Source organism: Salmo salar, chromosome 09 (genome assembly GCF_965601325.2).
Source record: "Salmo salar chromosome 09, fSalSal1, whole genome shotgun sequence".
NCBI lineage: Eukaryota > Metazoa > Chordata > Actinopteri > Salmoniformes > Salmonidae > Salmo > Salmo salar.
In genome coordinates, this window is record NC_138299.1 from 78,077,268 (window position 1) to 78,101,642 (window position 24,375).

The following is a 24,375-nucleotide window of genomic DNA, read 5'->3' on the forward strand; positions in this document are numbered from 1 at the left end:
ATTGGATACTTTTTCCACCACTGATAATGACAGTATATTGCTGATCAAAGACAAAGTATAAATGTAAAACAGCCTGTTTTTGGTAATTATTGGTTTAACTGTGCCATTGGAAACATGTCCTGTGAATCCCAGTGTACTGTTTTTGTCACCCATGCCCTTTATGTATATCATTTTCAATACATTTCAATAAGGACAGTATATTGCTGATCAAATAAGGACAGTATATTGCTAATCAAATAAGGACAGTATTTTTCTCATTAAATAAGTACAGTATATTGGTAATCAAATAAGAACAGTATTTTTCTCATTAAATAAGGACAGTATATTGTAAGAGGTGATACAATTAGGTCGATCCGTTATGGAAAGACAGTTACTTCAAAGCCAGGGCATGACGGTATTGGCCTACAGGTTAAGAACCACAAGGTGCCCAGACGCATGATGGTGCTGTTACATCATAAACTGGTAACAGAGGCGCGTAATAGGGCCGTTCTTGAAGGGATGAGACATTCAGTAGCTGCAGAGAGACAGCAGCATCAGGGCGGACGTTGAAGAGCGCTATTCTAAATGGCAAGACGACAGAAATAACCAACACTTGTAGTGCGATCCACTGATACGGAATTTCTTTGTGTGCTTTCAGATTTGAGAATTTCTGCGTTAGGCCTATAGTCTAGTTTTTCTAGCATACAATGGCGATACAAACCCGAAAAAGACGGTGGTTAGGTGGATGGGCATTTCCTTATTTTGCTCTTCTTTTTCTTCATTTGAAAGGAATCTCCGGACAGATACGATACTCCATTCAAGAGGAATTGAAAGTCGGAACGGCAGTTGGGAATATAGCTAAAGACCTGGGATTCGACACCTCGAGACTAGCGGACCGGAATCTTCGCATTGTGTCTGGAACAAAGCACGAGCTCTTCCAGGTTAACCAGAGAGATGGTGCTTTGTTAGTGAACCACAGAGTAGACAGAGAGGAACTGTGCGTAAAATACACGCCGTGTTTCATCAACCTAAAAGCTGTGATAGAAAATCCGCTAGAAATGCACCAAGTGACAGTAGAGATAATAGATGTAAATGATAATTCCCCTAAATTCCCCGAGGAAACATATCATTTGGAAATACTAGAGTCCGCATTGGCAGGGACACGGTTCCAAGTGGAGGGAGCACACGATTCAGATGTAGGCTTAAATGCTTTGCAGTCTTACACCTTAAGCCACAACCAGTATTTTCGTGTGGAAACCGAAGAATTTGGTGAAGACGGTAAAATCCCATTTCTAGTATTACAAAAACCATTGGATAGGGAGCTTATTTCTCAACACACGTTGCTGTTAACAGCGTTAGATGGGGGCAAGCCACCCAAAACAGGAGCCCTTAATATCACAGTTATTGTGTCTGATATAAATGACAATGCACCCGTGTGTGACAAGCAGAAATACACAGTAACCGTAAAGGAAAGTGCACCCGCGGGGACATTTTTAATTCGATTGAATGCCTCTGATACGGACGAGGGTTTAAATGGCGAGGTCAAGTATTCTTTGCGAGGCAAATTTAGAGCTATGGGTGCTGAGCCCTTTGAGTTGGACAGTAAAACAGGAGAGCTAAAAGTGAAGGGTGGCCTTGATTTCGAGGAGAAGCAAGTGTATGAGATGAAGGTACTGGCAGCGGATACAGGAGCGGTGTCTCTCTCCACACACTGCAACGTGCTCGTCAGAGTTGAAGACGTGAACGACAACAGGCCCGAGATTGACGTCACCTCTCTGTCCAGCCGGATCCCCGAGGACGCACCTCCCGGTACCGTGGTAGCGCTAATGGGGATGACCGACCTGGACTCGGGTGTGAACGGACAGGTAATCTGTTCTTTACCGAAGGATTTACCGTTTGATCTGAAGCCTTCTCCCGATGGACATTTCTATTCGTTAGTCACGAATGAATTCCTTGATAAAGAGTCTGTGGCTCGGTATGATATTACCATCACGGCTAAAGACTTAGGAACCCCTCCTTTGACATCAACTAAAGTCATTCAAGTGGAGGTAGTAGATGTTAACGATAACAATCCACTTTTCACTGAAAACCCTTACACATTTTATGTAGTTGAAAACAATAAGCCCGGCATGCCTATTTTCTCTGTAAGCGCTTCTGATTTGGATGAAGGAGAAAATGCAGCCGTTACATATTCACTGGACCGTGGGAGCACTGGACAAAGCGTGGCATCCTTCCTAAACATAAATGAAGGCAACGGTAACATTTATGCACTAAAGAGCTTTGACTTTGAAACCCTCAAAACATTCCAGTTTCACGTCATTGCCAAGGACTACGGAACTCCGTCATTAAGCAGCAACGTCACAATAAACGTGTTCATTCTGGATCAGAACGACAACGCTCCAGTGATCCTGTATCCAGTCAGCGCTAACGGTTCCGCTGAAGGTGTGGAGGAGATTCCCCGCAATGTGAACGCAGGCCATTTGGTGACTAAAGTGAGAGCCTATGACGCTGATATAGGATATAACGGCTGGTTGTTATTTTCACTGCAGGAAGTTACTGACCACAGCCTCTTTGCTTTGGACCGCTATACAGGACAGATAAGGACACTTCGGTCATTCACAGAGACAGACGAGGCTGAGCATAAACTGGTCATACTGGTAAAAGACAATGGGAACGTTTCACTCTCAGCAACAGCTACTGTGATTATCAACGTTGTGGAGCCCAAAGAGGCTTTTGCAGCTTCTGATGTTAAAAGCGCAGTAAAAGACGAGGAGGAGAACAGCGTTACATTTTATTTGATCATCACTTTGGGGTCAGTTTCAGCACTTTTTATCATCAGTATCATCGTGTTGATTGTAATGCAGTGCTCCAAAGCCCCAGACGATTCCTCCAAGTATTTACAAGATGTGAATTACGACGGGACACTGTGCCACAGCATCCAGTACAGATCCGGAGACAAACGGTACATGTTAGTTGGACCCAGAATGAGTATAGGTTCTACTATAGTCCCGGGCAGCAATGGGAATACTCTAGTGGTACCTGACCACAGGAGGAGTGCTTCTGGAGAGGTAAGAACTGTCTTTATCCGTTACTGCCTATTATGTCAGAGAAAGAGACATGTTTTGAGTGAATGTGTGTGCGAGCATGTTGTCGTCTGTGCGTAATGTCCAAACGCAAACTCGCTGTAGGGGGCGCTGTCCATGGTGCTGAATTCCAAGCTCACTTCTTAGGTTAGCTGGCGAGTGCATGCTAGGCTAGGCTACTGCCTGAGGTGTATTATCTGTTATTTCACTGTGCACACCTTCAATTTAGTATGTTTCTCTTCCTCTCCTATCTAGCACCGCTTTATCTTTCTCGTTATTTTATTTGTATTTTTACTGATATCGGCGTATTTACTGGATTCGATACAGACGACACACACGGAAGCTCATCGTAGCCTGTTGGGTGGACAAGAATCCCGGACCACATGGTGTCAGTGTAACATAAGGAGACTGTTTGGTACTTTGTAGATTAGACCCTACCCCTCTCTGGGCTGTTTTGTTTCACACACAGAGACCGGTGTGGACACCCGAACAAGACGTGTATACGATAGTCAGATAATAGGTGTATTATTTTCCGGTGCTGAAGCATTTGATTCAGTATGGATCATTACGAGTTGGCCATCTGATCAGTAGGATTGTATTTTTTCATTGAGGACAGTGTTTTTGTCCCGCTGTTTAACGATGGGAGACGGAGGACAAAGGCGCAGATGGGAGTACTGGTGGGTTGCTCTGCGTTTCTCTTTGCTGCTGTGCTTCGTGGAGCAGGTTTCGGCTCAGATAAGGTACTCTATTCCAGAGGAGGTGAAAGAAGGATCCGTTGTTGGAAATGTTGCTAAGGATTTGGGTCTTGCCGTCAGTACTTTGGTGGAGAGGCGGTTTCGTATCGTTTCTGGATCTAATGACGCTCTTTTCCAGATAAATCAGAACAATGGCGTCTTGTATGTTCATAAGAATATCGACAGAGAGGAGCTCTGTGATGGCACTGGCGTGTGCTTGATAGACCTTAAAATAGTCGTTGAAACCCCGCTAGAAGTCCATTATGTAGCTGTAGAAATCACAGATGTGAATGATAATTCACCTAATTTCCCAGAAAAGGAACAGAAATTTGAGATAGCTGAGCATACCCCTCCAGGTACACGGTTCCAATTACATGCAGCTCGTGATCCTGATGTTGGGATGAATTCAGTTCATACCTATAAAATAACGTCTAACGATCATTTTGAAATCGATGTGCGGCAAAGCGACGAGGACAAAATACCCTTTTTAGTTTTAAAGAAGTCACTGGACAGGGAACAACAAGTAAAACACACTCTTCTCCTAACATCGATAGATGGAGGTAATCCTCAAAGATTAGGAACTCTAAATGTTACAATTGTTGTTCTAGATAGTAATGACAACCGTCCCGTCTTTAGTCAGGATACATATAATGTTAGGATACAAGAAAACGTTGGAGTTGGTACAGTTGTTATTAGAGTAAATGCAACTGATCCAGATGAAGGAAGTAATAGTGAGGTTGAGTTCAGCCTGGGTAAAACCTTAAGGAGAAAAGTCTATGATATTTTTGAACTGGATAGGCTAACTGGAGACATTAGAGTTAAAGGTGAAGTGGACTTCGAGGACACAGAGGTGTATAAACTAGATGTTCAGGCCTCGGACAAAGGACAACCTCCGCTGACTGTGGAATGTAGAGTGGTCATAAAGATAATCGATATCAATGACAATGAGCCAGAAATTGATGTTACATCCCTCTCTAATACGGTGTCTGAAGAGTCCAAACCAGGAACTGTTATTTCTCTCATCAGTGTCACAGATAAAGACTCCGGTATTAATGCTAAAGTGATTTCAAGTATATCAGAAAATATACCTTTTGAATTGAAGCCATCATATAAAGAAAACGTATATTCTATAGTCACAAAAGGACGTTTAGATCGAGAACTCGTGTCCCATTATGACATCACAATAACAGCCACTGACTGTGGTCAGCCTCCTCTGTCCACATTCAAAACTCTGAGCGTCCAGATATCAGATGTGAACGATAACAGCCCAGAATTCTCCCAAAACCCTATTGAGCTCTACTTAGTGGAAAATAACGCCCCTGGTGCATCCATATTCGCTGTAACCGCCTTTGATAAAGACTTGAATGAAAATGCTGCTATTTCATATCACATAATTAGAGGAGAAGGGATACAGAACGATATGGCATCTTTCTTGAATATCAATTCTGATAATGGATATATTTCCGCTCTAAAAAGCTTTGACTTTGAAACCCTCAAAACGTTCCAATTCCAAGTTGTAGCTACAGACTCTGGAATTCCGTCACTAAGCAGCAACGTCACAATAAACGTGTTCATTCTGGATCAGAACGACAACGCTCCAGTGATCCTGTATCCAGTCAGCGCTAACGGTTCCGCTGAAGGTGTGGAGGAGATTCCCCGCAATGTGAACGCAGGCCATTTGGTGACTAAAGTGAGAGCCTATGACGCTGATATAGGATATAACGGCTGGTTGTTATTTTCACTACAGGAAGTTACTGACCACAGTCTCTTTGCTTTGGACCGCTATACAGGACAGATAAGGACACTTCGGTCATTCACAGAGACAGACGAGGCTGAGCATAAACTGGTCATACTGGTAAAAGACAATGGGAACGTTTCACTCTCAGCAACAGCTACTGTGATTATCAACGTTGTGGAGCCCAAAGAGGCTTTTGCAGCTTCTGATGTTAAAAGCGCAGTAAAAGACGAGGAGGAGAACAGCGTTACATTTTATTTGATCATCACTTTGGGGTCAGTTTCAGCACTTTTTATCATCAGTATCATCGTGTTGATTGTAATGCAGTGCTCCAAAGCCCCAGACGATTCCTCCAAGTATTTACAAGATGTGAATTACGACGGGACACTGTGCCACAGCATCCAGTACAGATCCGGAGACAAACGGTACATGTTAGTTGGACCCAGAATGAGTATAGGTTCTACTATAGTCCCGGGCAGCAATGGGAATACTCTAGTGGTACCTGACCACAGGAGGAGAGCTTCTGGAGAGGTAAGAACTTACCCTAACCTTTACAATCCATAATGTATTTTGTTTTGATCATGTTTGGTCCGTGGCTAATGTACGTAGGCAAACTAGCTGCCGTGGTTTCTGTCCATGGTGCTGAACTTCAAGCTCCCTTCATTAGTTGGAGAGATCACGCTAGACTACTACCATACCTGCGTTTTCTGTTATTTTGCTATGTATCTACTCACCTTCCATCTCCATTTGTACTCGTTATTTGATAGCTAATGTATGCATATTTATTGGTTTGTAATCTCTCGGAGCTCATATAATTGTGGATGGAATCCCAGCCCACAGGGTGCCAGTATAGCACAAAGATACAGTCTTGTGCTATGTACTATAGGGCCTGCCCCTCTCTGGGCTGTTTTGTTCTGCTTTTATCTGATTTGGTTTGTTCTAGAGAGAGCTGAGCAGACATCCGAAAACCCTGATATGTTGGACAGAGAGAACCGTATTCTTTTCCGGTGCTGAAATATTGGATACAGTATGGATAATAACGAGTTGTTTATCTGAATATTAGGATTCGATTTTCTTTCATTGAGGATTGTGCATAATTGTGTATTTCACGATGGGAGACGGAGAACAAAGGCGCATATGGGAGTACTGGTGGGTTGCTCTGCGTTTCTCTTTGCTGCTGTGCTTCGTGGAGCAGGTTTCGGCTCAGATAAGGTACTCTATTCCAGAGGAGGTGAAAGAGGGATCCGTTGTTGGAAATGTTGCTAAGGATTTGGGTCTTGCCGTCAGTACTTTGGTGGAGAGGCGGTTTCGTATCGTTTCTGGATCTAATGACGCTCTTTTCCAGATAAATCAGAACAATGGCGTCTTGTATGTTCATAAGAATATCGACAGAGAGGAGCTCTGTGATGGCACTGACGCTTGTCTGATAAACCTGAAAATCGCTGTTGAAAACCCTTTAGAGATTCATTATGTTGGTGTAGAAATAACGGATGTTAATGATCACTCGCCCAGTTTTACTGAAAAGGATCTGCACTTAGAGATAGCGGAAAATGCCCTTTCTGATACGCGCTTTGAACTCCAGACCGCACGGGATGCAGATGTTGGATTGAACTCTGTGCGCATGTACGTATTAAGTAGTAATCCTCATTTCGAATTGGAATTAATTGATAATGGAGACGAAGACAAAGTTCCGTTTTTAATCTTAAGGAAGGGTATTGATAGAGAACAAAACACAAACCACGCATTCATTTTAACAGCAATAGATGGAGCCAATCCTCCGAGATCGGGTACTCTAAATATTACGGTTACAGTTGTTGATGTCAATGACAATCGACCCGTTTGTGGTAAAGATATCTATTCTGTTACTATCCAGGAAAATGCACCTATTGGAACAACCGTTTTAAACATAAACGCCACTGACACAGACGAAGGTCAAAATGGTGAAGTTGAATATGCACTTGGTAGAAACATAAAGCGCAAAGTTCATGACATATTTAATTTGAACAGTCTTACTGGTGAAATTCGTGTCATAGGTCCAGTAGACTTTGAAGAGAATGAGGTTTACAAATTAACAGTGCAAGCCTTTGACAAAGGACAACCCCCACTATCAGTCGACTGTAGAGTTGTCATCAAGATAACGGATGTAAACGACAATAAACCAGAAATAGAGGTGACGTCACTGTCTAACATGATATCCGAGGACTCAAAGTCTGGAACAGTCATATCTCTCATTAGCGTAACGGATACAGACTCCGGTAACAACGGCAAAGTCCTATTAACAATATCCGAGGACGTCCCATTTGAATTAAAACCATCATTTCAGGACAATGTATATTCTGTCGTCACAAAAGGGCGATTAGATCGAGAACTCGTGTCCCATTATGACATCACAATAACAGCCACTGACTGTGGTCAGCCTCCTCTGTCCACATTCAAAACTCTGAGCATCCAGATATCAGATGTGAACGACAACAGCCCAGAATTCTCCCCAAACCCTCTTGAACTGTATTTACTAGAGAATAACCCCCGTGGTGCATCCATATTCTCTGTAAGCGCCACAGATAAAGACTTGAATGAAAATGCTGCTATTTCATATCACATTGTTAGAGGAGAAGTGACACAAAACGATATGACATCTTTCTTGAATATAAATTCTGATGATGGATATATTTCCGCTCTAAAAAGCTTTGACTTTGAAACCATCAAAACGTTCCAATTCCAAGTTGTAGCTACAGACTCTGGAATTCCGTCACTAAGCAGCAACGTCACAATAAACGTGTTCATTCTGGATCAGAACGACAACGCTCCAGTGATCTTGTATCCAGTCAGCGCTAACGGTTCCGCTGAAGGTGTGGAGGAGATTCCCCGCAATGTGAACGCAGGCCATTTGGTGACTAAAGTGAGAGCCTATGACGCTGATATAGGATATAACGGCTGGTTGTTATTTTCACTACAGGAAGTTACTGACCACAGTCTCTTTGCTTTGGACCGCTATACAGGACAGATAAGGACACTTCGGTCATTCACAGAGACAGACGAGGCTGAGCATAAACTGGTCATACTGGTAAAAGACAATGGGAACGTTTCACTCTCAGCAACAGCTACTGTGATTATCAACGTTGTGGAGCCCAAAGAGGCTTTTGCAGCTTCTGATGTTAAAAGCGCAGTAAAAGACGAGGAGGAGAACAGCGTTACATTTTATTTGATCATCACTTTGGGGTCAGTTTCAGCACTTTTTATCATCAGTATCATCGTGTTGATTGTAATGCAGTGCTCCAAAGCCCCAGACGATTCCTCCAAGTATTTACAAGATGTGAATTACGACGGGACACTGTGCCACAGCATCCAGTACAGATCCGGAGACAAACGGTACATGTTAGTTGGACCCAGAATGAGTATAGGTTCTACTATAGTCCCGGGCAGCAATGGGAATACTCTAGTGGTACCTGACCACAGGAGGAGAGCTTCTGGAGAGGTAAGCGCTATATATTTATAATCTTATGTGTTTGTTTTTGGCCTATATGGGTGTTTGGGAAATATGATGATACCTCCCTTAAAATAGTTGACGAGTCATAACCAGGCCCCAGCAACACTCATTTGTCTACAAACGGCATTTCTGTGCATAATGGCTGGTGCGGTTGAGGTCTTCTCTAGTGGTGCTGAATTGTACATTCATTGTTTTCCGTTGAACGCGTGTTGTTGCCTTCTCTTCCTTTTTAAGTGTGTTGGCCAGTCCTCTACATCATCTTAGTAGCCTACTGTTCCATACCATTTTATATTCTTCCTCGACCTTTCCTCACCCTTTTACATTGCTATGTGCCCCCGAGTGGCGCAGCGTCCTGGTTCGAATCCCGGCTGTATTACATCCGGCCGTGATTGAGAGTCCCATAGGGCGGTGCACAATTGGCCTAGCGTCATCCGGGTTTGGCCGGGGTAGGCCATCATTGTAAATAAGAATTCGTTCTTAACGGATTTGCCTAGTTAAATAACGGTTAAATGAAAAAATGGACCCAATGCAACTGGGGCTTTTATCAATACAAATAGTCACAACCAAATGTATGTAGAAAACAATGCATTCTACGGCGGTAAACAGGAGCACGGAGCGCTGGGTGTCAGTATAACACAAGGAGACTAACTGGTGCTTTGTAGAATAGGCCCTGCCCCTCTCTGGGTTGTTTTGTTCCATACATAGGTCGGGGCTGACATTAGAACAAGACGATAGGCATAAAGGATTGTGTTCTATTTCGCTGATGAAACATTGGAGAAAGTGTGGATAGAAACCCGTTGGCCATCTGATCTTCAGCATTGGATTTTTTTCATTGAGGAATTGTGTTTCATTTTCTATTTAACGATGGAAGACGCAGGACAAAGGCGCAGATGGGAGTACTGGTGGGTTGCTCTGCGTTTCTCTTTGCTGCTGTGCTTCGTGGAGCAGGTTTCGGCTCAGATAAGGTACTCTATTCCAGAGGAGGTGAAAGAGGGATCCGTTGTTGGAAATGTTGCTAAGGATTTGGGTCTTGCCGTCAGTACTTTGGTGGAGAGGCGGTTTCGTATCGTTTCTGGATCTAATGACGCTCTTTTCCAGATAAATCAGAACAATGGCGTCTTGTATGTTCATAAGAATATTGACAGAGAGGAGCTTTGTGTCGGAAATGTTGCATGTGTGATAGATCTAGAGATCATTGTTGAAAACCCGTTCGAAGTCCATTATGTAGGTGTAGAAATAACAGACATTAACGACCATACCCCCAGCTTCTCCGAGAAAGATATACACGTCAAAATAGCTGAGAATAAACTGCCAGGGGCTCGTTTTGAACTCCAGACTGCGCGTGATTTGGACTATGGAATAAATTCAGTACGTACCTATAAATTAAATCAAAACGAGCATTTTGATTTAGAGCTGCGAGATAGCGGGGAAGGTGATAAAATCCCTTTTTTGGTTTTACAGAAAGCCTTAGATAGGGAACAGAAGACCAAACATGTATTATTATTGAGAGCATTGGATGGGGGGAATCCGCCTAGAACAGGTACTCTGAACATCACTGTCACAGTCCTTGATACAAATGATAATCAACCTGTATGTAGCCAAGACGTCTACTCAGTGACGTTACAGGAAAATGCTGATATCGGTAGGATTGTAGTAAGCGTTAACGCAACTGATACAGACCATGGATCAAATGGAGAAGTTGAATATACGCTTGGTAGGAATTTAAAGCGTGGAGTATATGACATATTTGAACTGGATAGCCTTACTGGAGATATTCGGGTTAAAGGTCCAGTAGATTTCGAGGATAATGAGGTGTACAGGTTAAATATAGAGGCGTCTGATAAAGGACAACCTCCACTGACTGTTGATTGTCGAGTTATTATAAAGATAACTGATGTAAATGATAATAAACCATCTATTGGTGTAACATCCCTCTCTAATACGGTGTCTGAAGTTTCTAAACCAGGAACTGTTATTTCTCTCATCAGTGTCACAGATAAAGATTCTGGTATTAATGGTAAAGTGCTTGCTAGTATATCTGAAGACGTGCCATTTGAGTTAAAGCCATCATATAAAGAAAACGTATATTCTGTCGTCACAAAGGGTCGTTTAGACAGAGAACTCGTGTCCCATTATGACATCACAATAACAGCCACTGACTGTGGTCAGCCTCCTCTGTCCACATTCAAAACTCTGAGCGTCCAGATATCAGATGTGAACGATAACAGCCCAGAATTCTCCCAAAACCCTATTGAGCTCTACTTAGTGGAAAATAACGCCCCTGGTGCATCCATATTCGCTGTAACCGCCTTTGATAAAGACTTGAATGAAAATGCTGCTATTTCATATCACATAATTAGAGGAGAAGGGATACAGAACGATATGGCATCTTTCTTGAATATCAATTCTGATAATGGACATATTTCCGCTCTAAAAAGCTTTGACTTTGAAACCCTCAAAACGTTCCAATTCCAAGTTGTAGCTACAGACTCTGGAATTCCGTCATTAAGCAGCAACGTCACAATAAACGTGTTCATTCTGGATCAGAACGACAACGCTCCAGTGATCCTGTATCCAGTCAGCGCTAACGGTTCCGCTGAAGGTGTGGAGGAGATTCCCCGCAATGTGAACGCAGGCCATTTGGTGACTAAAGTGAGAGCCTATGACGCTGATATAGGATATAACGGCTGGTTGTTATTTTCACTGCAGGAAATTACTGACCACAGTCTCTTTGCTTTGGACCGCTATACAGGACAGATAAGGACACTTCGGTCATTCACAGAGACAGACGAGGCTGAGCATAAACTGGTCATACTGGTAAAAGACAATGGGAACGTTTCACTCTCAGCAACAGCTACTGTTATTATCAACGTTGTGGAGCCCAAAGAGGCTTTTGCAGCTTCTGATGTTAAAAGCGCAGTAAAAGACGAGGAGGAGAACAGCGTTACATTTTATTTGATCATCACTTTGGGGTCAGTTTCAGCACTTTTTATCATCAGTATCATCGTGTTGATTGTAATGCAGTGCTCCAAAGCCCCAGACGATTCCTCCAAGTATTTACAAGATGTGAATTACGACGGGACACTGTGCCACAGCATCCAGTACAGATCCGGAGACAAACGGTACATGTTAGTTGGACCCAGAATGAGTATAGGTTCTACTATAGTCCCGGGCAGCAATGGGAATACTCTAGTGGTACCTGACCACAGGAGGAGAGCTTCTGGAGAGGTAAGAACTTACCCTAACCTTTACAATCCATAATGTATTTTGTTTTGATCATGTTTGGTCCGTGGCTAATGTACGTAGGCAAACTAGCTGCCGTGGTTTCTGTCCATGGTGCTGAACTTCAAGCTCCCTTCATTAGTTGGAGAGATCACGCTAGACTACTACCATACCTGCGTTTTCTGTTATTTTGCTATGTATCTACTCACCTTCCATCTCCATTTGTACTCGTTATTTGATAGCTAATGTATGCATATTTATTGGTTTGTAATCTCTCGGAGCTCATATAATTGTGGATGGAATCCCAGCCCACAGGGTGCCAGTATAGCACAAAGATACAGTCTTGTGCTATGTACTATAGGGCCTGCCCCTCTCTGGGCTGTTTTGTTCTGCTTTTATCTGATTTGGTTTGTTCTAGAGAGAGCTGAGCAGACATCCGAAAACCCTGATATGTTGGACAGAGAGAACCGTATTCTTTTCCGGTGCTGAAATATTGGATACAGTATGGATAATAACGAGTTGTTTATCTGAATATTAGGATTCGATTTTCTTTCATTGAGGATTGTGCATAATTGTGTATTTCACGATGGGAGACGGAGAACAAAGGCGCAGATGGGAGTACTGGTGGGTTGCTCTGCGTTTCTCTTTGCTGCTGTGCTTCGTGGAGCAGGTTTCGGCTCAGATAAGGTACTCTATTCCAGAGGAGGTGAAAGAAGGATCCGTTGTTGGAAATGTTGCTAAGGATTTGGGTCTTGCCGTCAGTACTTTGGTGGAGAGGCGGTTTCGTATCGTTTCTGGATCTAATGACGCTCTTTTCCAGATAAATCAGAACAATGGCGTCTTGTATGTTCATAAGAATATCGACAGAGAGGAGCTCTGTGATGGCACTGGCGTGTGCTTGATAGACCTTAAAATAGTCGTTGAAACCCCGCTAGAAGTCCATTATGTAGCTGTAGAAATCACAGATGTGAATGATAATTCACCTAATTTCCCAGAAAAGGAACAGAAATTTGAGATAGCTGAGCATACCCCTCCAGGTACACGGTTCCAATTACATGCAGCTCGTGATCCTGATGTTGGGATGAATTCAGTTCATACCTATAAAATAACGTCTAACGATCATTTTGAAATCGATGTGCGGCAAAGCGACGAGGACAAAATACCCTTTTTAGTTTTAAAGAAGTCACTGGACAGGGAACAACAAGTAAAACACACTCTTCTCCTAACATCGATAGATGGAGGTAATCCTCAAAGATTAGGAACTCTAAATGTTACAATTGTTGTTCTAGATAGTAATGACAACCGTCCCGTCTTTAGTCAGGATACATATAATGTTAGGATACAAGAAAACGTTGGAGTTGGTACAGTTGTTATTAGAGTAAATGCAACTGATCCAGATGAAGGAAGTAATAGTGAGGTTGAGTTCAGCCTGGGTAAAACCTTAAGGAGAAAAGTCTATGATATTTTTGAACTGGATAGGCTAACTGGAGACATTAGAGTTAAAGGTGAAGTGGACTTCGAGGACACAGAGGTGTATAAACTAGATGTTCAGGCCTCGGACAAAGGACAACCTCCGCTGACTGTGGAATGTAGAGTGGTCATAAAGATAATCGATATCAATGACAATGAGCCAGAAATTGATGTTACATCCCTCTCTAATACGGTGTCTGAAGAGTCCAAACCAGGAACTGTTATTTCTCTCATCAGTGTCACAGATAAAGACTCCGGTATTAATGCTAAAGTGATTTCAAGTATATCAGAAAATATACCTTTTGAATTGAAGCCATCATATAAAGAAAACGTATATTCTATAGTCACAAAAGGACGTTTAGATCGAGAACTCGTGTCCCATTATGACATCACAATAACAGCCACTGACTGTGGTCAGCCTCCTCTGTCCACATTCAAAACTCTGAGCGTCCAGATATCAGATGTGAACGATAACAGCCCAGAATTCTCCCAAAACCCTATTGAGCTCTACTTAGTGGAAAATAACGCCCCTGGTGCATCCATATTCGCTGTAACCGCCTTTGATAAAGACTTGAATGAAAATGCTGCTATTTCATATCACATAATTAGAGGAGAAGGGATACAGAACGATATGGCATCTTTCTTGAATATCAATTCTGATAATGGATATATTTCCGCTCTAAAAAGCTTTGACTTTGAAACCCTCAAAACGTTCCAATTCCAAGTTGTAGCTACAGACTCTGGAATTCCGTCACTAAGCAGCAACGTCACAATAAACGTGTTCATTCTGGATCAGAACGACAACGCTCCAGTGATCCTGTATCCAGTCAGCGCTAACGGTTCCGCTGAAGGTGTGGAGGAGATTCCCCGCAATGTGAACGCAGGCCATTTGGTGACTAAAGTGAGAGCCTATGACGCTGATATAGGATATAACGGCTGGTTGTTATTTTCACTACAGGAAGTTACTGACCACAGTCTCTTTGCTTTGGACCGCTATACAGGACAGATAAGGACACTTCGGTCATTCACAGAGACAGACGAGGCTGAGCATAAACTGGTCATACTGGTAAAAGACAATGGGAACGTTTCACTCTCAGCAACAGCTACTGTGATTATCAACGTTGTGGAGCCCAAAGAGGCTTTTGCAGCTTCTGATGTTAAAAGCGCAGTAAAAGACGAGGAGGAGAACAGCGTTACATTTTATTTGATCATCACTTTGGGGTCAGTTTCAGCACTTTTTATCATCAGTATCATCGTGTTGATTGTAATGCAGTGCTCCAAAGCCCCAGACGATTCCTCCAAGTATTTACAAGATGTGAATTACGACGGGACACTGTGCCACAGCATCCAGTACAGATCCGGAGACAAACGGTACATGTTAGTTGGACCCAGAATGAGTATAGGTTCTACTATAGTCCCGGGCAGCAATGGGAATACTCTAGTGGTACCTGACCACAGGAGGAGAGCTTCTGGAGAGGTAAGAACTTACCCTAACCTTTACAATCCATAATGTATTTTGTTTTGATCATGTTTGGTCCGTGGCTAATGTACGTAGGCAAACTAGCTGCCGTGGTTTCTGTCCATGGTGCTGAACTTCAAGCTCCCTTCATTAGTTGGAGAGATCACGCTAGACTACTACCATACCTGCGTTTTCTGTTATTTTGCTATGTATCTACTCACCTTCCATCTCCATTTGTACTCGTTATTTGATAGCTAATGTATGCATATTTATTGGTTTGTAATCTCTCGGAGCTCATATAATTGTGGATGGAATCCCAGCCCACAGGGTGCCAGTATAGCACAAAGATACAGTCTTGTGCTATGTACTATAGGGCCTGCCCCTCTCTGGGCTGTTTTGTTCTGCTTTTATCTGATTTGGTTTGTTCTAGAGAGAGCTGAGCAGACATCCGAAAACCCTGATATGTTGGACAGAGAGAACCGTATTCTTTTCCGGTGCTGAAATATTGGATACAGTATGGATAATAACGAGTTGTTTATCTGAATATTAGGATTCGATTTTCTTTCATTGAGGATTGTGCATAATTGTGTATTTCACGATGGGAGACGGAGAACAAAGGCGCATATGGGAGTACTGGTGGGTTGCTCTGCGTTTCTCTTTGCTGCTGTGCTTCGTGGAGCAGGTTTCGGCTCAGATAAGGTACTCTATTCCAGAGGAGGTGAAAGAGGGATCCGTTGTTGGAAATGTTGCTAAGGATTTGGGTCTTGCCGTCAGTACTTTGGTGGAGAGGCGGTTTCGTATCGTTTCTGGATCTAATGACGCTCTTTTCCAGATAAATCAGAACAATGGCGTCTTGTATGTTCATAAGAATATCGACAGAGAGGAGCTCTGTGATGGCACTGACGCTTGTCTGATAAACCTGAAAATCGCTGTTGAAAACCCTTTAGAGATTCATTATGTTGGTGTAGAAATAACGGATGTTAATGATCACTCGCCCAGTTTTACTGAAAAGGATCTGCACTTAGAGATAGCGGAAAATGCCCTTTCTGATACGCGCTTTGAACTCCAGACCGCACGGGATGCAGATGTTGGATTGAACTCTGTGCGCATGTACGTATTAAGTAGTAATCCTCATTTCGAATTGGAATTAATTGATAATGGAGACGAAGACAAAGTTCCGTTTTTAATCTTAAGGAAGGGTATTGATAGAGAACAAAACACAAACCACGCATTCATTTTAACAGCAATAGATGGAGCCAATCCTCCGAGATCGGGTACTCTAAATATTACGGTTACAGTTGTTGATGTCAATGACAATCGACCCGTTTGTGGTAAAGATATCTATTCTGTTACTATCCAGGAAAATGCACCTATTGGAACAACCGTTTTAAACATAAACGCCACTGACACAGACGAAGGTCAAAATGGTGAAGTTGAATATGCACTTGGTAGAAACATAAAGCGCAAAGTTCATGACATATTTAATTTGAACAGTCTTACTGGTGAAATTCGTGTCATAGGTCCAGTAGACTTTGAAGAGAATGAGGTTTACAAATTAACAGTGCAAGCCTTTGACAAAGGACAACCCCCACTATCAGTCGACTGTAGAGTTGTCATCAAGATAACGGATGTAAACGACAATAAACCAGAAATAGAGGTGACGTCACTGTCTAACATGATATCCGAGGACTCAAAGTCTGGAACAGTCATATCTCTCATTAGCGTAACGGATACAGACTCCGGTAACAACGGCAAAGTCCTATTAACAATATCCGAGGACGTCCCATTTGAATTAAAACCATCATTTCAGGACAATGTATATTCTGTCGTCACAAAAGGGCGATTAGATCGAGAACTCGTGTCCCATTATGACATCACAATAACAGCCACTGACTGTGGTCAGCCTCCTCTGTCCACATTCAAAACTCTGAGCATCCAGATATCAGATGTGAACGACAACAGCCCAGAATTCTCCCCAAACCCTCTTGAACTGTATTTACTAGAGAATAACCCCCGTGGTGCATCCATATTCTCTGTAAGCGCCACAGATAAAGACTTGAATGAAAATGCTGCTATTTCATATCACATTGTTAGAGGAGAAGGGACACAAAACGATATGACATCTTTCTTGAATATAAATTCTGATGATGGTAACATTTACGCGCTAAAAAGCTTTGACTTTGAAACCATCAAAACGTTCCAATTCCAAATTGTAGCTACAGACTCTGGAATTCCGTCACTAAGCAGCAACGTCACAATAAACGTGTTCATTCTGGATCAGAACGACAACGCTCCAGTGATCTTGTATCCAGTCAGCGCTAACGGTTCCGCTGAAGGTGTGGAGGAGATTCCCCGCAATGTGAACGCAGGCCATTTGGTGACTAAAGTGAGAGCCTATGACGCTGATATAGGATATAACGGCTGGTTGTTATTTTCACTACAGGAAGTTACTGACCACAGTCTCTTTGCTTTGGACCGCTATACAGGACAGATAAGGACACTTCGGTCATTCACAGAGACAGACGAGGCTGAGCATAAACTGGTCATACTGGTAAAAGACAATGGGAACGTTTCACTCTCAGCAACAGCTACTGTGATTATCAACGTTGTGGAGCCCAAAGAGGCTTTTGCAGCTTCTGATGTTAAAAGCGCAGTAAAAGACGAGGAGGAGAACAGCGTTACATTTTATTTGATCATCACTTTGGGGTCAGTTTCAGCACTTTTTATCATCAGTATCATCGTGTTGATTGTAATGCAGTGCTCCAAAGCCCCAGACGATTCCTCCAAGTATTTACAAGATGTGAATTACGACGGGACACTGTGCCACAGCATCCAGTACAGATCCGGAGACAAACGGTACATGTTAGTTGGACCCAGAATGAGTATAGGTTCTACTATAGTCCCGGGCAGCAATGGGAATACTCTAGTGGTACCTGACCACAGGAGGAGAGCTTCTGGAGAGGTAAGCGCTATATATTTATAATCTTATGTGTTTGTTTTTGGCCTATATGGGTGTTTGGGAAATATGATGATACCTCCCTTAAAATAGTTGACGAGTCATAACCAGGCCCCAGCAACACTCATTTGTCTACAAACGGCATTTCTGTGCATAATGGCTGGTGCGGTTGAGGTCTTCTCTAGTGGTGCTGAATTGTACATTCATTGTTTTCCGTTGAACGCGTGTTGTTGCCTTCTCTTCCTTTTTAAGTGTGTTGGCCAGTCCTCTACATCATCTTAGTAGCCTACTGTTCCATACCATTTTATATTCTTCCTCGACCTTTCCTCACCCTTTTACATTGCTATGTGCCCCCGAGTGGCGCAGCGTCCTGGTTCGAATCCCGGCTGTATTACATCCGGCCGTGATTGAGAGTCCCATAGGGCGGTGCACAATTGGCCTAGCGTCATCCGGGTTTGGCCGGGGTAGGCCATCATTGTAAATAAGAATTCGTTCTTAACGGATTTGCCTAGTTAAATAACGGTTAAATGAAAAAATGGACCCAATGCAACTGGGGCTTTTATCAATACAAATAGTCACAACCAAATGTATGTAGAAAACAATGCATTCTACGGCGGTAAACAGGAGCACGGAGCGCTGGGTGTCAGTATAACACAAGGAGACTAACTGGTGCTTTGTAGAATAGGCCCTGCCCCTCTCTGGGTTGTTTTGTTCCATACATAGGTCGGGGCTGACATTAGAACAAGACGATAGGCATAAAGGATTGTGTTCTATTTCGCTGATGAAACATTGGAGAAAGTGTGGATAGAAACCCGTTGGCCATCTGATCTTCAGCATTGGATTTTTTTCATTGAGGAATTGTGTTTCATTTTCTATTTAACGATGGAAGACGCAGGACAAAGGCGCAGATGGGAGTACTGGTGGGTTGCTCTGCGTTTCTCTTTGCTGCTGTGCTTCGTGGAGCAGGTTTCGGCTCAGATAAGGTACTCTATTCCAGAGGAGGTGAAAGAGGGATCCGTTGTTGGAAATGTTGCTAAGGATTTGGGTCTTGCCGTCAGTACTTTGGTGGAGAGGCGGTTTCGTATCGTTTCTGGATCTAATGACGCTCTTTTCCAGATAAATCAGAACAATGGCGTCTTGTATGTTCATAAGAATATTGACAGAGAGGAGCTTTGTGTCGGAAATGTTGCATGTGTGATAGATCTAGAGATCATTGTTGAAAACCCGTTAGAAGTCCATTATGTAGGTGTAGAAATAACAGACATTAACGACCATACCCCCAGCTTCTCCGAGAAAGATATACACGTCAAAATAGCTGAGAATAAACTGCCAGGGGCTCGTTTTGAACTCCAGACTGCGCGTGATTTGGACTATGGAATAAATTCAGTACGTACCTATAAATTAAATCAAAACGAGCATTTTGATTTAGAGCTGCGAGATAGCGGGGAAGGTGATAAAATCCCTTTTTTGGTTTTACAGAAAGCCTTAGATAGGGAACAGAAGACCAAACATGTATTATTATTGAGAGCATTGGATGGGGGGAATCCGCCTAGAACAGGTACTCTGAACATCACTGTCACAGTCCTTGATACAAATGATAATCAACCTGTATGTAGCCAAGACGTCTACTCAGTGACGTTACAGGAAAATGCTGATATCGGTAGGATTGTAGTAAGCGTTAACGCAACTGATACAGACCATGGATCAAATGGAGAAGTTGAATATACGCTTGGTAGGAATTTAAAGCGTGGAGTATATGACATATTTGAACTGGATAGCCTTACTGGAGATATTCGGGTTAAAGGTCCAGTAGATTTCGAGGATAATGAGGTGTACAGGTTAAATATAGAGGCGTCTGATAAAGGACAACCTCCACTGACTGTTGATTGTCGAGTTATTATAAAGATAACTGATGTAAATGATAATAAACCATCTATTGGTGTAACATCCCTCTCTAATACGGTGTCTGAAGTTTCTAAACCAGGAACTGTTATTTCTCTCATCAGTGTCACAGATAAAGATTCTGGTATTAATGGTAAAGTGCTTGCTAGTATATCTGAAGACGTGCCATTTGAGTTAAAGCCATCATATAAAGAAAACGTATATTCTGTCGTCACAAAGGGTCGTTTAGACAGAGAACTCGTGTCCCATTATGACATCACAATAACAGCCACTGACTGTGGTCAGCCTCCTCTGTCCACATTCAAAACTCTGAGCGTCCAGATATCAGATGTGAACGATAACAGCCCAGAATTCTCCCAAAACCCTATTGAGCTCTACTTAGTGGAAAATAACGCCCCTGGTGCATCCATATTCGCTGTAACCGCCTTTGATAAAGACTTGAATGAAAATGCTGCTATTTCATATCACATAATTAGAGGAGAAGGGATACAGAACGATATGGCATCTTTCTTGAATATCAATTCTGATAATGGACATATTTCCGCTCTAAAAAGCTTTGACTTTGAAACCCTCAAAACGTTCCAATTCCAAGTTGTAGCTACAGACTCTGGAATTCCGTCACTAAGCAGCAACGTCACAATAAACGTGTTCATTCTGGATCAGAACGACAACGCTCCAGTGATCCTGTATCCAGTCAGCGCTAACGGTTCCGCTGAAGGTGTGGAGGAGATTCCCCGCAATGTGAACGCAGGCCATTTGGTGACTAAAGTGAGAGCCTATGACGCTGATATAGGATATAACGGCTGGTTGTTATTTTCACTACAGGAAGTTACTGACCACAGTCTCTTTGCTTTGGACCGCTATACAGGACAGATAAGGACACTTCGGTCATTCACAGAGACAGACGAGGCTGAGCATAAACTGGTCATACTGGTAAAAGACAATGGGAACGTTTCACTCTCAGCAACAGCTACTGTGATTATCAACGTTGTGGAGCCCAAAGAGGCTTTTGCAGCTTCTGATGTTAAAAGCGCAGTAAAAGACGAGGAGGAGAACAGCGTTACATTTTATTTGATCATCACTTTGGGGTCAGTTTCAGCACTTTTTATCATCAGTATCATCGTGTTGATTGTAATGCAGTGCTCCAAAGCCCCAGACGATTCCTCCAAGTATTTACAAGATGTGAATTACGACGGGACACTGTGCCACAGCATCCAGTACAGATCCGGAGACAAACGGTACATGTTAGTTGGACCCAGAATGAGTATAGGTTCTACTATAGTCCCGGGCAGCAATGGGAATACTCTAGTGGTACCTGACCACAGGAGGAGAGCTTCTGGAGAGGTAAGAACTTACCCTAACCTTTACAATCCATAATGTATTTTGTTTTGATCATGTTTGGTCCGTGGCTAATGTACGTAGGCAAACTAGCTGCCGTGGTTTCTGTCCATGGTGCTGAACTTCAAGCTCCCTTCATTAGTTGGAGAGATCACGCTAGACTACTACCATACCTGCGTTTTCTGTTATTTTGCTATGTATCTACTCACCTTCCATCTCCATTTGTACTCGTTATTTGATAGCTAATGTATGCATATTTATTGGTTTGTAATCTCTCGGAGCTCATATAATTGTGGATGGAATCCCAGCCCACAGGGTGCCAGTATAGCACAAAGATACAGTCTTGTGCTATGTACTATAGGGCCTGCCCCTCTCTGGGCTGTTTTGTTCTGCTTTTATCTGATTTGGTTTGTTCTAGAGAGAGCTGAGCAGACATCCGAAAACCCTGATATGTTGGACAGAGAGAACCGTATTCTTTTCCGGTGCTGAAATATTGGATACAGTATGGATAATAACGAGTTGTTTATCTGAATATTAGGATTCGATTTTCTTTCATTGAGGATTGTGCATAATTGTGTATTTCACGATGGGAGACGGAGAACAAAGGCGCAGATGGGAGTACTGGTGGGTTGCTCTGCGTTTCTCTTTGCTGCTGTGCTTCGTGGAGCAGGTTTCGGCTCAGATAAGGTACTCTATTCCAGAGGAGGTGAAAGAAGGATCCGTTGTTGGAAATGTTGCTAAGGATTTGGGTCTTGCCGTCAGTACTTTGGTGGAGAGGCGGTTTCGTATCGTTTCTGGATCTAATGACGCTCTTTTCCAGATAAATCAGAACAATGGCGTCTTGTATGTTCATAAGAATATCGACAGAGAGGAGCTCTGTGATGGCACTGGCGTGTGCTTGATAGACCTTAAAATAGTCGTTGAAACCCCGCTAGAAGTCCATTATGTAGCTGTAGAAATCACAGATGTGAATGATAATTCACCTAATTTCCCAGAAAAGGAACAGAAATTTGAGATAGCTGAGCATACCCCTCCAGGTACACGGTTCCAATTACATGCAGCTCGTGATCCTGATGTTGGGATGAATTCAGTTCATACCTATAAAATAACGTCTAACGATCATTTTGAAATCGATGTGCGGCAAAGCGACGAGGACAAAATACCCTTTTTAGTTTTAAAGAAGTCACTGGACAGGGAACAACAAGTAAAACACACTCTTCTCCTAACATCGATAGATGGAGGTAATCCTCAAAGATTAGGAACTCTAAATGTTACAATTGTTGTTCTAGATAGTAATGACAACCGTCCCGTCTTTAGTCAGGATACATATAATGTTAGGATACAAGAAAACGTTGGAGTTGGTACAGTTGTTATTAGAGTAAATGCAACTGATCCAGATGAAGGAAGTAATAGTGAGGTTGAGTTCAGCCTGGGTAAAACCTTAAGGAGAAAAGTCTATGATATTTTTGAACTGGATAGGCTAACTGGAGACATTAGAGTTAAAGGTGAAGTGGACTTCGAGGACACAGAGGTGTATAAACTAGATGTTCAGGCCTCGGACAAAGGACAACCTCCGCTGACTGTGGAATGTAGAGTGGTCATAAAGATAATCGATATCAATGACAATGAGCCAGAAATTGATGTTACATCCCTCTCTAATACGGTGTCTGAAGAGTCCAAACCAGGAACTGTTATTTCTCTCATCAGTGTCACAGATAAAGACTCCGGTATTAATGCTAAAGTGATTTCAAGTATATCAGAAAATATACCTTTTGAATTGAAGCCATCATATAAAGAAAACGTATATTCTATAGTCACAAAAGGACGTTTAGATCGAGAACTCGTGTCCCATTATGACATCACAATAACAGCCACTGACTGTGGTCAGCCTCCTCTGTCCACATTCAAAACTCTGAGCGTCCAGATATCAGATGTGAACGATAACAGCCCAGAATTCTCCCAAAACCCTATTGAGCTCTACTTAGTGGAAAATAACGCCCCTGGTGCATCCATATTCGCTGTAACCGCCTTTGATAAAGACTTGAATGAAAATGCTGCTATTTCATATCACATAATTAGAGGAGAAGGGATACAGAACGATATGGCATCTTTCTTGAATATCAATTCTGATAATGGATATATTTCCGCTCTAAAAAGCTTTGACTTTGAAACCCTCAAAACGTTCCAATTCCAAGTTGTAGCTACAGACTCTGGAATTCCGTCACTAAGCAGCAACGTCACAATAAACGTGTTCATTCTGGATCAGAACGACAACGCTCCAGTGATCTTGTATCCAGTCAGCGCTAACGGTTCCGCTGAAGGTGTGGAGGAGATTCCCCGCAATGTGAACGCAGGCCATTTGGTGACTAAAGTGAGAGCCTATGACGCTGATATAGGATATAACGGCTGGTTGTTATTTTCACTACAGGAAGTTACTGACCACAGTCTCTTTGCTTTGGACCGCTATACAGGACAGATAAGGACACTTCGGTCATTCACAGAGACAGACGAGGCTGAGCATAAACTGGTCATACTGGTAAAAGACAATGGGAACGTTTCACTCTCAGCAACAGCTACTGTTATTATCAACGTTGTGGAGCCCAAAGAGGGTTTTGCAGCTTCTGATGTTAAAAGCGCAGTAAAAGACGAGGAGGAGAACAGCGTTACATTTTATTTGATCATCACTTTGGGGTCAGTTTCAGCACTTTTTATCATCAGTATCATCGTGTTGATTGTAATGCAGTGCTCCAAAGCCCCAGACGATTCCTCCAAGTATTTACAAGATGTGAATTACGACGGGACACTGTGCCACAGCATCCAGTACAGATCCGGAGACAAACGGTACATGTTAGTTGGACCCAGAATGAGTATAGGTTCTACTATAGTCCCGGGCAGCAATGGGAATACTCTAGTGGTACCTGACCACAGGAGGAGAGCTTCTGGAGAGGTAAGAACTTACCCTAACCTTTACAATCCATAATGTATTTTGTTTTGATCATGTTTGGTCCGT

The 24,375-nt window shown here is 42.7% G+C and overlaps 4 protein-coding genes and 4 pseudogenes across 4 annotated transcripts; all 8 read left to right on the forward strand.

The window, feature by feature from the left end:
- Nucleotides 1–525: 525 nt before the first annotated feature.
- Nucleotides 526–3,209, forward strand: LOC106611822 (protocadherin alpha-8). The gene is made up of 2 exons (XM_045724976.2): nt 526–3,047; nt 3,168–3,209. The coding sequence occupies exons 1-2, from the start codon at nt 687–689 to the stop codon at nt 3,207–3,209; spliced, it is 2,403 nt and encodes an 800-aa protein (XP_045580932.2). The 5' UTR covers nt 526–686.
- Nucleotides 3,210–3,532: 323 nt separating this feature from the next.
- LOC106596336 (protocadherin alpha-8) lies at nt 3,533–6,095 on the forward strand. Its single transcript, XM_045723953.2, has one exon. It carries the CDS (start codon nt 3,702–3,704, stop codon nt 6,093–6,095), a length of 2,394 nt encoding a protein of 797 aa, XP_045579909.1. The 5' UTR covers nt 3,533–3,701.
- Nucleotides 6,096–6,470: 375 nt separating this feature from the next.
- Nucleotides 6,471–9,282, forward strand: LOC123744788 (protocadherin alpha-8 pseudogene; annotated as a pseudogene).
- Nucleotides 9,283–9,741: 459 nt separating this feature from the next.
- LOC123744789 (protocadherin alpha-3-like) lies at nt 9,742–12,279 on the forward strand. Its single transcript, XM_045724978.2, has one exon. The coding sequence runs from the start codon at nt 9,883–9,885 to the stop codon at nt 12,277–12,279; it is 2,397 nt and encodes a 798-aa protein (XP_045580934.2). The 5' UTR covers nt 9,742–9,882.
- Nucleotides 12,280–12,648: 369 nt separating this feature from the next.
- Nucleotides 12,649–15,220, forward strand: LOC123744790 (protocadherin alpha-8 pseudogene; annotated as a pseudogene).
- Nucleotides 15,221–15,595: 375 nt separating this feature from the next.
- On the forward strand, nt 15,596–18,407 carry LOC145857947 (protocadherin alpha-8 pseudogene; annotated as a pseudogene).
- A 459-nt stretch (nt 18,408–18,866) lies between these two features.
- Nucleotides 18,867–21,404, forward strand: LOC145857948 (protocadherin alpha-3). The gene has a single exon (XM_082955507.1). The coding sequence runs from the start codon at nt 19,008–19,010 to the stop codon at nt 21,402–21,404; it is 2,397 nt and encodes a 798-aa protein (XP_082811633.1). The 5' UTR covers nt 18,867–19,007.
- Nucleotides 21,405–21,773: 369 nt separating this feature from the next.
- On the forward strand, nt 21,774–24,345 carry LOC123744792 (protocadherin alpha-8 pseudogene; annotated as a pseudogene).
- Nucleotides 24,346–24,375: the final 30 nt, after the last annotated feature.

Bases quoted from the DNA above. Each gene is read 5' to 3' on its own strand.
- LOC123744789 (XM_045724978.2), top strand. From the start codon at position 9,883: ATGGAAGACGCAGGACAAAGGCGCAGATGGGAGTACTGGTGGGTTGCT.
- LOC106596336 (XM_045723953.2), top strand. From the start codon at position 3,702: ATGGGAGACGGAGGACAAAGGCGCAGATGGGAGTACTGGTGGGTTGCT.
- LOC106611822 (XM_045724976.2), top strand. From the start codon at position 687: ATGGCGATACAAACCCGAAAAAGACGGTGGTTAGGTGGATGGGCATTT. The intron at 3,048-3,167 runs GTAAGAACTGTC...AACTCGCTGTAG, and splicing joins GGAGGAGTGCTTCTGGAGAG to GGGGCGCTGTCCATGGTGCT.
- LOC145857948 (XM_082955507.1), top strand. From the start codon at position 19,008: ATGGAAGACGCAGGACAAAGGCGCAGATGGGAGTACTGGTGGGTTGCT.